The sequence below is a fragment of the Chiroxiphia lanceolata genome, chromosome 6 (assembly GCF_009829145.1).
Source record: "Chiroxiphia lanceolata isolate bChiLan1 chromosome 6, bChiLan1.pri, whole genome shotgun sequence".
In the NCBI taxonomy this organism is placed as follows: Eukaryota; Metazoa; Chordata; class Aves; order Passeriformes; family Pipridae; genus Chiroxiphia; species Chiroxiphia lanceolata.
Window position 1 is genome coordinate 41,773,578 of NC_045642.1, and position 12,663 is coordinate 41,786,240.

Here is a 12,663-nt window from a genome sequence, read left to right on the forward strand (position 1 = left end):
CCCCTAGCATTTCTTTAGTGTTAGAACAAGTGTAATTGATATTTTGCTTTGAGGCCTCCAAGCTTCTACTCATTAGGAGAGAGGATGTTCACTTACATTAGCTAGTCAGAATTGACATCTGGTAATTTGATCTGTCTAAGCAAGGTTGGTATGGAACCAAATCTGTTCCAGGGAGTGCCTTGTATGCCTAATGCTCACTGAATTACTGTGTTAGGAGTAACCACAAAACACTTGGGTGGCTCTGTGGTCAGTGAAGAATGCAGCTGCTTTGAATATAATTTCCACTCAAATTGCATTCAAACATTAGGATTTTCTGCTAACTCTTGAGTAAATTCACAAAATAAAGCTGTGCAACTGGTAATAAATCAGTGCATAAACATATTTTCTCAGAACAAGTGAGAACATATCACTTGATGTTTTGGGGCATACATGTTTAAGCCACTGAGAGACTGTTAGGCTGTGAGGTTTTTTGATGTCTGATTCCAACATGCAGACTTCTTTCATTGACTTGTAACTTCAGATTTAGTAGGGACTCCTACTAGCCACTATGTATCTTCTGTAATGACACTGAAGAAAAAAATGCTACCTCCAGCAAACTAAGTAAAAAGTATCACATATTGTCCAGAGAGTTACTTAAGTAGTGAAGGGTAGAGATATGTTCCATATTGTTTTTTAATTCCCTGTCTTGAGTTATCTTTCAAAAGATGTATCTGACTTTTCTTCTGGGAATGCTCAGGGTACCAACAGGCAGAAATGAAGTGGAGATCTGGTCAGAGATAGCTTTTAAACTGGTATTGGTATTTTAGACAGACCTGAAGCTTTTTTTTGACGAATAAAAATATTTGTATCAATACAACCACTAGTGTCAGCCAGTTCTACTGGTGTAAAATAGATCATTTGTATCTGACAGCTTGCTCTCATTTTCACATGCAAAGGCTTACCACTTACTCCAGTATATTTTAGTGTATAAGTGCATGTTTACCACAGGCTGTACTGTTTTACTTTCTTAGTTTTTGCTAAAGCTGTGTGGTTTTGGTATGTATATAAGCCCTCAGCAATTGGCTGCATGGCAAAAGAGATTAACTCAAGAGAAATACTAGTTTACAGTGGAAAATGTGGATGTCATCAATAGACATCCTTGATTCAGTGTCTTTATTATAATTTTATATTTTTTCCCTCCTTCCTGAATATCTGTCTACTTTTGGGACAAATGCTCAAATAAAAGCTGTTTTGAGGAACTCTGTTTGTGACATAAACAACAAAAGTAGAGAGGGGACCTAATATCTGTAAATAACGATTTTAATTTTTTTTTTCTCCTCCTTATTTCCTTATGTCTCAGCAAAGAGTGTATTTGAAGGAACAGCACGTATTTATGAAGGCTCGATCTTTTCTCAGCAAATAAATTATGTCAGGTGAAAGAATTAAGAGTTTAGTGTATGCTTAGGATGCTGTCGCTGGGGCTCTCTTTATTTATTCATGCTCTTGCGCATAGTGAAATACTTATAATTTGGCTCTTTGGAGTTGACATTCTTTTTTTTTAGATCCCATGGAACTGTTTTTTGTATTCTTGGAGCTGTAGATATGCCATGGAACATAGAGACACTTACTGATACTGCTTTTGACAGGAAACGGAGCAGATGGTTCAGAAAAGATCAAAAAAGAAACAGGAAGAGGAGGAGGAGGGAGTGAATCCTGAAGGTTTTCAGAACTTTATTACCAAAGCAAGGTAAGAATAGATTTTATTTGCTTTGATAAAGGATCTCCAAGCCCTGAAGGTGATGAGGTTATTCTAAAGATGATTTGATGGATCTAAAGGCCTTTAGATACCTTTACTGACTGTAGGACCTCTTCCTACTGAGGAGTAGAGAACTTGTCTTTTCTCTTGTCTTCCTTCCAGCAACCTAACCTCACTTGTAACATCAGCGTCTGGTGCATAGAGAAGGACACACAATAGATGTTTTGACCGTTAAGTAGCTTCCCAAAGGACAGCAGTGGTTGCCCTGGCCTGTGTAAATTTCAAATGGATGCTGGTGAACTAATGGTTTCCTTTTCTGTGTCGCTGGAGTAAATATACGGCAATACTTTGGAAGGAGAATGAAACTGGAATTGCTACTCAGATGATCTTGAGCTGCTGAGGCCAAACAGTAGTTATGGCTCTGATGCTTAAGTTTCTTCTCTTATGCTTGCTCCCTCTCTTCAGGAAGTCTCCAGGTCTGGACTTTGAAATGAGCAAGGATGGGAGTTAGGCCTCTTATTTGGCCTGCTAAGACAGTTCAGCGCAAACAGTTACTTTCACAATGAAAAAGCAGCATTTTCTGTCTCTGAGCTTTGTCTGCCTTAAAAGAGTCTAGTAGGAAGCACATTTTGAAAATAGTTAAGTATTGGAGGAGAGACTGAGGGGACACTTTGTTGCAGTGTACAACTTTATCATGATGGGAAGAGGAGGGACAGGCACTGATCTCTTCTCTGTGGTGACCAGTGACAGAATCGGAGGGAATGACCTGAAGTTGTGTCAGGGGAGGTTTAGGTTGGGTATTAGAAAGGGTTTCTTCACCAAGAGGATGGTTGAGTGCTGGAACAGGCTCCCCAGGGAAGTGGTCACAGCACCAAGCCTGACAGAGTTCAAGAAGTGTTTGGATGATACTCTCAGGCATGTGGTGTGACTCTTAGGAATAGTCCTGTGCAGGGCCAAGAGTTGGAGTCAATGATCCTTTTGAGTCCCTCTTAAATCAGCATAATCTGTGATTCTGTGAAGTATTCCTTAAGGCCTATAGCATTGCATGAAACCCAAGAGTTATTACAGCCATCTGACTATGGAGAGGTCTGAAATTGTTCAGTGAACTGGAATTACTTTTTCTAAGTCTCTGATTCTTGAGCATAAACAGTGATTCCTCTTGATTCCATTATTTAACTCATGTATTACATGCTTATATGGGCAATGACCCCTGTCAGTATCTGGACAGGTAGAGTTTACCTGCCTTTTTGTGCCTGTCTGTTTTCTCTTGGAAGATTGATGGTCAGTGCTGCTTTTTCATGACTGGCTATGAAACCATTCTTTCTTTTTCTATGTTCAGATAGCGCTCTTGGTGAATGATTAGAAGTGGGTGATATCTGAGATGTCTTAACTAAGTTCAGGAGGTTTCACAGTCTTTCTTGATGATACATTCTCATGAAAACAAGTAATTTTACCTTTTGCTAATATAATTGATGGAGTCATTACTGTAACAGATTTATAGGCTCCCAGAAAAATCTTGTTGCTTTTCAGATAAAGATGTCTGACTACCGTACACCACAGGATCTACTCCTATAGCTAGAAATGCATATTAATAGGCCTATGGCATGCTCTTGCTTCTCTGACCTTTCTGACCATTAAAATGTCTGTTGTGTCCTAGTGCAGGTCATTTTCCTTTTTGTCAGAAAAGCTAAGAGGTGACTGTATGGGACAGAACTGCATACTCTTCTGCTTCCATGTTATTGGCTGTCATGCCGTTGTGGCCTGATGCACGGTCTAGGCTGAGGATGGAGATTTTTGCTGGATCATTTGCCTGAATGGTAAAGAATGGTTTGCCAATGATCAGACAATTTCTGGTGATGATCTTTCTGTTTCTTATTAAGTATCAGGTATGTTTGAAAACTCTGATATCTGACACTACTTGGCACTGTGCTTGAAGCTTAAATCAGTGGACTAGTCATTTGGAGAAAAGCAGAGGGGATAGATTTCCACTTTGAGTGTTTGTTCTGCAGTACAGTGGAGAAAATGGGTGAAAAATGTTGCTTCTTAATTGAGATTGTCTCATTGACTCTCTAACTTTGATACCACATGGATGGGTGTCATGGTTTGAGATTCCCCAAAATCCAGTTCCCTAGCTCCATCCCCCCCTTCCACATCTCAACCTAATGTGGGATGATTCTTTCCAGACAAAACACACCAGACTCAGAATGGGGGAAAGGGAATATATTACAATGACTGTACAAATAAATATTATAACACATTATACACACGATCACAACTATCTCTACCATGACATATGTATTTACAATGGATCAGATCTCTTCTCCCCTCCAAATAAAAGTCCAGGAGGGAAAGAAGGACAGATCCCTTCCAGTCTCAAAGCAGGAGTCTCTTCTACAGCAGCAGTCATCTGTCCTCTCCACATGCAGCAGCTGATAGCTGGATTTCTGCCAGCACTCACGAGGGAGGTATCCAAGCTCCCTTGGCCCTGTCACCACCAAGCAAGGGGTCTTCCTCTGTGGACTACGTCACCCCAGACAAAGGTTGTTCCACCACGGTCATATCATGAGCACAGGGGGCTTCGTGACAGTCTGGTATCTCCAGGAGATTCAAGCTCCTTGCAGGGCCTCTGTGCCCTGCTTCAAGATGGCTGCCACCTTGGCAGCAGTGCGGGGGGGGGGGAAGAAGCCAAGGTCGGCCCCCTCTGCATTCCTCTCCGTCCCAGTCCAGCTTCCCAGGACGCTCTGAGCTTCTCAGCTCCTTTCTGCAGTGCATGTTGCACTTCAAGGCTCTTTCAAGTAAGAGTCTATCATCTTCCTCCTTTCCAGGAGGTCTCAAAGGAGTTTGGGGGGGGGGGGGGTGTCTGGTTCAGTTCTTAACCCCAAAAACTCTGTCTCTCAGCTGCTGGCTCTCTTTTTCCCGGCTCTCCTTCCAGGTGTTCTCTCTGCGGTGCTGCATGTTGTTTCTGCTGCTTCTCCGGTTCAGGTCTTATCAGTTGGCTTTTAGCCATAACCTCTGGATGCTGCTGCTGCTTCTGCTCTGTCTCTGCTTACTCACGATGGAAAACATCCCCCAGCTCACAGCTACAGACACATAGTCCAGCTTAACACTGTTCCAAGTCTCTGTAGCCCCCAACTGGGGCTGGGGGGGGGGGCAGAGGCCCCCCAGAGGGCTCCTACCCTCTCCTCGTGGCTCCTACAACATGGCCACCTCTCCTACCAACAACCAAACTACAACTCTTCTCTTCCGTTTGCTTGTGGTATGTTTACATACCTAGACTGGCAGCAGAAGGGAGAATTGTTCCTAGCTCGATGGGCCCATGATGCTTCAGGTCATCAGGGCCGAGATGCCACTCATAGATGGGCACGAGACCGAGGGGTGGATGTAACCATGGATATCATCTCTCAAGTTATCCGTGACTATGAAACCTGTGCTGCTATCAAGCAGGCAAAAAGGTTGAAGCCCTTATGGTATGGTGGACGCTGGGAGAAGTATAAATATGGGGAGGCCTGGCAGGTTGATTATATCATGTTGCCACAGACCCGCCAAGGTAAACGCTATGTGCTTACCATGGTGGAAGCAACCACAGGATGGTTAGAAACATATCTGGTACCATTGTGTTTAGTTACACATATGCTACGACCATTGATTCTAAATGTCCTTAGTGCATTGTAAAAGCATATACTTATACTGCTAACTTCACTTTAAAAGCTTACAGCACCTTTTCACCAACAACTTCACATTCTTACATTTCCTTTTCACCTCTATTCTCATTGGTTTGGGAGAAAAGGTGAACTGCGCAGCATGCCCTGAAGGTCCAAACTCCAATGTATCAGCTTTAGACGTTGCTTTTACCAAAGCTCAGGCTAGCTAAGACTGGTTATATGTGTGATATGCAGAGGATATTTTGAAGGATTCTAACTGCTGCTATTCTAATTTATATTCCTGTTTTATGTTTTCTTGTAGTGTTACTGGCACTATACTTTCTGCTTTTGATGTTTGCTCTGCCATATAGCCATTCACTAGTGTTGAGGCAACACTATAAAGCAAAAGGAAAGCAAATCAAAACAATTAGAATTACAACTTGCATAAACTCTAATAAGAATGACCAAGTAAATGATGCTGGTTTGGGACCAATAGATGTTTAGAATACTGGGGCAGTTGTACTTTCTTCTTGTAAAGAAAATGAGAAACATATGCAAGTTTTCTAAGTTTCACAAAAATATTGCCTGCTCTGTTTGTCCTGCAGTTTTGGCTTATTAACAAGCTTTTTCCTTCTCTTTTCTCTTCTCCCCCCACTGCTGAGTAGAAACTACTAATGATGACTATAAAACAGAGGCTGAGCTGAGTTCTCTTGTGAAAAGATAGCTGCTTGTTCTAAAGAGCACCTGGGGAAGATTCACAAATTTAGCCGTGAATGGAATCTCTCGTGTTGACCTGATCTCCCCAAATGTGTTTGGAGTGTTCACTTGCTCTTTATTTATCCTGGGAAGGCTTGAATTTTCTACTGCATAAGAAGATGGCATTTCAGTGGGATTCTCAGGTTTAGTCAAGGCATGTTGCTTTCCTTCCGCTCTTACCCTGCGGAACTGAGCAAGGCATAAGCTTGTCTGGTCTCACCTTTTTTTTCCACTCACCTCTTGAGTCTCGTTATCGCTTCTTGTCTTTTACATGAATGCAAAAAAGCTTAGCATCCTCATTCTGCATCCATTCTTCTCTCTTTATTGTAGTGAAAGTGACCTGGAGGAAGTACTGACATTTTACACACACAAAAACAAATCAGCAAGTATCTTCCTAGGAGCAAAATCCACAAGCACAAAACACAGGAACAGCAGTCGCCAGACAGAGAAGCAGCCCCGAGGTGGTAAGTTTTGCAGGCGGTTCTGGGATGATGTTGCCAAGACAAATTCAGTTTAACTTCAGTCTGTGAAAAAAGAACAACCCCTCCATAATGTTATTCAGTTTTGAGGTTGCATATCTTTTTATTTTTAACTCACTGTTATGTGAAGACTAGCGTAACTGCACTCCTAACTTTGTTGCCTGAAGTGAAATAGAATGAATCTCGACTGGCAATTATAAGGAACTAGATATGGTGGGTCATGACTGAAATGAGAACGTGCAAAATGAAGCCTATAAGAATTAAAATGAACAGAGAATCCTGAAATCAAAGTAAAGGATGAAAGAAATCAAGGCCTGAATTGTGCTGCCTACAGTGAGCATACTGACTGGAGGGCTGAAACTGTATATTTGAACCTGATTAGGCATTTCATGGAAGCAGGAACAGTGCCAGACATATATCTGGTAGTCCACACTACTGTACTTGACAGCTCAATTGTCATCAATAAAGCTGCATGGTCTACAGGAAATATTAGCAAGAAAGTCTATTATGGCAAGGTTAATTCTGTAGTCTTGTTCTGATGATACCACAGTTTTCAATGTTCTACATCCTAACTCCTTGATTTTGTTATAGAGCATCCTGAGGTGGTGGCAAAAATAAAAGGTGATCATCCCAAAAGTTCAGTTGCAGATCTGCCTGCAGAACGAGCACTAAAAGGCTATAAACACAAAGAAGTTAAATCAACCTGTAAGTGAACTGGCTTAAATCATCATCAAGAAAAAAAATCAAAGGCATATAGTGTTTTTAATACAGTTTTAGACAAAGGTTGGAACCTTTGGGTTCAAACTGAGAGATTCAGATGCCCAATTTTGGGGAAGATTCTTCAGATTTTACTTTTAAATGCAGTAGAAGATACTCTAAAGTGGGCACTAGGAAAGAGTTAGCTGCCCTTCTGTTGGGGGAAGATCTAGATATGGCAGGCCTTGAAAGAGGATATTTATTATGTAGAGCCTTTTCTTGTCTGCTAGTAGATAAGGTTGTTTTGGCTTCAGTGTGTCTGAATAGAGGCATATGTGTGTTGATATTATCGAAGGATTTAAGAAGCAGCTTTTTCTCATACAGTGCATTCATTATCTTTCTGTAGTTCCAGAAGGACCCACCTTCTCTTTAAATGCTGAAGTGAAATTACCTCGATGCAGCCGTTCTAGTGCTTCTTCCTCTGTTTCTGGTGCAACATTCCAGAGAAGTACCAGTTCCTGGGTACCGTCTCAGCCTGCAGCCTCTGAAAATTCGCAGGTGGATGGTCACCATTCATTGCCGGCTCCTCCAGTTGCTCCCAGGCTGATTCAGTCCCCACCTCCACTACCCTCCTTGCAGAGCACAGCTCCTGACAGCTCTTCTGTCTTCACAAACCCAATGTCCAGTGAGACCTGTAGCCTTGCAGGGTTACATCGTTGTCGTCCTGGTAGTTACACCATTGGCCCATTCTCATCTTTTCAGAGAGCTGCTCAGATCTACAGCCAAAGATTGTCCCGACCATCCTCTGCAAAAGTCGGTGAGTGTTCTGGGATGCATAGTAACCTGCTAGTTGAGTACAGAGATGTTCTGGAGTAGGTAAAAATTTTGTTTCCAGAATTGAATTTTGTTGAATGGTGCTAAATTTCTCACAGGAAGTAGGATTGCAGGATGCAGCCCTTGTTTTGCTAGGGATACCCTTTTATTGACCAGATGAACAGGCAATCATAGAATCATTGAGGTTGGAAGAGACCTTTAAGATCATTAAGTCCAACAATTCCTTCATCAAGTCCTACCAAGTCCCCCACTAAACCATGTCCCTAAAAGCCCCATCTGCTTGTCTTAAATACCTCCCTGGATGGTGTGACTCAGCCGCTTCCCTGTGCAGCTTGTTCCAGTACTTGACGACCCTTTTGGTGAAGAAATTTTTCCTAATATCCAATCTAAACCTCACCCAGGGCAACTTGAGGCCATTTCCTCTTGTCATGTCGCTTGTCATTTGGGAGAAGAGGCCAACCCCTACCTCACTACAACTTCCTTTCAGGTAGTTGTAGAGAGTGATAAGGTCTTCCCTCAGTCTTGTGCTTTGAACTCAGTCTTTGGACTTGTTCAGAAAGAGCTGAGAAATTAAATATTGTGTATTTTCTTTATTATATTACTGAAATAATTTCACTTTAGTGATTTTAAATGATTTTAGTGATTTTAATATTTTTTTTTATTAGCAGAAGCCCTGTCCTCTCTATGTGCTGTTCTTAGTTCCTTGGCTGTCTATCAAGCAGAAATCTTGTAATGAAACCTTGTAGGTGTTGAATACTTAAAGACGTGTCAAGACCTCCAAAAAAGAAAGATCTGAATGACTCATTACTGAAACTCATTCTCTAGGATGTTTCAGCACTGCCATATCCAAGAGTATCCTAAAACCACGATTTAGAGACTTCTCATCTATCATGCTGGGGTAGAACACAGTTGAGCAATGCAAATTTAGAGTGTGAGGAATCTGAAGGGTAGAAGAAATTGTAGGAATTTGGGTGCAGACTATAATCTATTTGGAAAGTTTTGGGAACCACATGTAGGCTAAGAGTTTGGTCCTGATAATACCTAATTTTTTGTATTCTGAATGATGGTATGTATTTGTTTTAGGTTGTGTGTCAGGGTCAGCACATGTTCATTAGGGTTGCTATATATAATAACAACAGAATCACAGAATATGTAGAGTTGGGAGGGACCGTCAAGGATCATCGAGTCCAACTCTTGGTCCTGCACAGGACCAACCCTGAGAGTCACACCACATGCCTGAGAGTATCATCCAAACACTTCTTGAACTCTGTCAGGCTTGGTGCTGTGACCACTTCCCTGGGGAGCCTGTTCCAGCACTCAGCTACCCTCTTGGTGAAGAACCTTTTTCTAATATCCAACCTAAACCTCCCCTGACACAACTTCAGGCCATTCCCTCAGGTCCTGTCACTGGTCACCACAGAGAAGAGATCAGTGCCTGTCCCTCCTCTTCCCCTTAGGAGGAAGTTGAAGACTGTGAGCTTTCTGGCATTAAAATAAATCTTACTTCCCAGCTGAACAGCTTGAAGAGATCCATTTGCCTTTAGGAAAAATGTTATAGATTTAACTTAGGTAACACCAGCCAGTGTTCTCTGGAATTGGTTGCCACTAGATATATTATAATAAAGGGGATACAGGTCTGAAGTTGATAATTGCTCATAGAGGCAATACCCATGAAGAACAGAGGTATTCTGTATTCTTCCTAGTGGCATATCTGCTTTTGTGTCTGTGATCAGCAGGCTGAGTCTGACATACCACTGGGTAAGCATATCAAAATGTTTGTTTGATAGGTTTGTGCCATCGCAGTTCAAGTGGGCAGCGTGTGGGCTCAGCCAGGATGCAAAAAGAAGCCGAATATACTTCTTCCCAGAGCAAATGTCATGGCCCCAGTATGGCAGCAGCAGAACTGCAGCAGCTGATGGAAAAGCAAGCAGCCTGTCAGTATTCCCCACCAAGCCACGTCAGTCTCCTTACACAGCAGGTATGTAAGCACTAAAGCTGGAGTCCCTGTGCAAGAGAGAAGTTTGTTGCAGGCTTCTGTGTCAGCACTGGACTGGGATGAGACATGCTGTAAGGAGTAAATCTCATGAAAATTGGTTTCTGTCATCTTGTTGTTTTGAAGTGTTTACAGTAACCAAAATTTCAGTTTTCTGTGAGATTACAAGAATGTTGCTGAAGTCCTTTTATAGGAGAAAGTGAGACTGAGCAGAGAATTAGAAAATATGCTATAAAAATGAAATCCATGCCTTGTCTTGTTAAACAGTATAACCAAGTCTTTTCAGATTTGAGCTTCCATGCAATTTGCTTCCTCATTGCTCCAGTGTGTCATCACAGTGCTGGGAATGAAAGTCTGCGGAATGGGTTTTGATGTAAATTCTATATTCCAATAACATTATAAAGACATAATGAAGTACTTACTAACATGGGGAATGATAATCCTTTTGTTAAACATGGTGATATATATCAAACTTACATTGAGTTCTGGTAGAATTCCACTTAGTTTCATATTTCTGTCCTAAATGGCTACACACGTAGACTTTTTTTTCTTTGTAATATACTGTAGTTGTGCTCATCATAGGTGTTCAAGTTGGACATTTCTTAGTTAATTAAGCTGCCAACTGGAGATGCCTTGGAAAATAATTTTTTTTCTCTTTATCTGCTAGAGAAAAACAATTTAAATGTCTTTGTTCAAATTCTTTGGTTTTGGAAGTATTGTTTTAAATTTATGTTTTGCTAAGTTTTCTGAGGCATGTTTGATAGTTGCAACAGCTGCTGCTATTTGCTTCTTTTTGCTTCTTTCAATTTTATTGATATATGTTTGGATTTTTAATATCTGGTTACATGATTGGCAGCATGTTTATTTCAAAATGTGGGATGCATTTATAACTCTAGGAAGCTGAATGATTTTTCTTTGCAGATAGGTTTTACCTTTTAACGGATAAGTCACAAAAGCACAGCCCCTTCATGTTGATGGACTCAGCAGAGAATGTGAGCACTGAATATACTAGTGATGCTGAGGACTGATCTTGTACCAGGCCAGATCCTATTTAGGCAAATTGTTCTTGTTCGCTTGTCCGGTAATACTCAGAGCTGTCAGTCTGGTTCTCAGCTGGTTTTAAGTTAAACTTTGCTGATAAAACTATTCAAAGAAACTTGGTAGTGAAACATTTTCATTCAGGAAATGCTGATTTGTTGAAAGCTAAATATATGATGGAAACTGCCTCCTCGGGTAAAAGTTAGTATCTAAACAAATATTTGGGAAAAAAATTGTAATTTGTCTGTTTCGTTTCAGTCTTTTCAGAAAGGAACTTTTAAAAATAAATTCATGGACTTTTTCCCTAAAACCATTCATTACCTGTTCTGCTCTTACTGCTTTAGTTTCTCAGGTCTATCTGGAGAAACCAAGGTGTCTTCTTGCAGCCATTTGTGTAGCTATTAAATGATTTTTAAACTTCTCTATTCCTACTATGGCTAATTACTAGTTAAATTAGAAAGAATAGAGAGGGGAATTTAGAGAGGAATTCACAAAGCTCTGCATGGGAAGGGCAGTGTAGCTTCCTGGGCACAGCTGTTTTGAGTGACAAAGGAGCATATTCCAGTGGCAACTGAAACCTGTTTAGCCATGAGTCAGTCAGTCAGTGTAGGTATACTATCGGCGGAGGGGATAGAGACAGACTGTGCGAAGACCAGTATGATCGACAAAATGTCCGTTTATTACAAGAAGGATACTCATTATATGCTGCTTCTACATCCCGACGCATGATCACTCTTCTACAGTATTGGGTACATAAGAAAAACATACTTTGTTGTCCAGTGCTAATTGGACTACAACAGGTGTCCATATGATCTTGAGGGCACACGTTTACCTTCTTGAAACTCCACCTTCACCTTGGCACTGATCCTCCTTTGTTCTAACTGCAAGGGCTGAAGCCGTGTTAGCTACGCAGTTTTTTTTACTCTTTGTGCTTTAGCTATGCCAAGGCAAGGCCTACAGAAATGCAGAGAAAATTGTTCACACATAATCTTTGTTCTTCCAACAGTATACTCAAGTCTGAAACAGGATATGAAGTACAGGGATAGCTCTGGAAATATGTTGGTCATAGTAAATGTGTCTGCATTGCTTTTTGCTTCTAAGTTCTTCCAAGATATTAACCACAGAAGAAGTGGGAAATGTGTAGTAGGAGAATGGAGGTGCTAATTCCCTTCTTTGTGACAAGCAAACAGTAGACACCTCAGCTCCTACTAGACATTGTAGGTTTTCTGACTGATATATTTTGTGTTTGGGTATGCAGTGTTTTTACAAGCTTTGGTTCAGTAGTGAAATATAGAAACATGGCTTGGGTTGCATTTGTCATCTTCTGTCATCATGAAAAAGATCCATGTAGAAAGGAATTCATGAATCAATGAAAAGTTTAGAGCTGGAGTTCTATCTGACAATGAGTTTCCTTCCTGAGCCTGTGTCCTTTCATTTCTAGACTTCTGCTCTCTACTGTGGTTCTCCTGGCCATGTTTTCTAAATGATTCC

The 12,663-nt window shown here is 41.1% G+C and overlaps 1 protein-coding gene across 13 annotated transcripts in view; it reads left to right on the forward strand.

Annotated features, from left to right (window-relative positions):
* TTLL5 (tubulin tyrosine ligase like 5) overlaps positions 1 to 12,663 on the forward strand; it is a 138,933-nt gene that overhangs the window by 55,857 nt on the left and 70,413 nt on the right. For all 13 annotated transcript variants that reach the window (XR_004357492.1, XR_004357493.1, XR_004357494.1 and 10 more), the window contains 5 exons: positions 1,626 to 1,726; positions 6,463 to 6,596; positions 7,203 to 7,316; positions 7,714 to 8,124; positions 9,929 to 10,119. Coding sequence is in view for 10 of the 13 variants with exons in the window: in XM_032690063.1 (XP_032545954.1) it covers positions 1,626 to 1,726; positions 6,463 to 6,596; positions 7,203 to 7,316; positions 7,714 to 8,124; positions 9,929 to 10,119 (951 nt within the window). In the remaining 3 variants the exon portion in view is untranslated. The remainder of the gene's footprint in view (positions 1 to 1,625; positions 1,727 to 6,462; positions 6,597 to 7,202; positions 7,317 to 7,713; positions 8,125 to 9,928; positions 10,120 to 12,663) is intronic.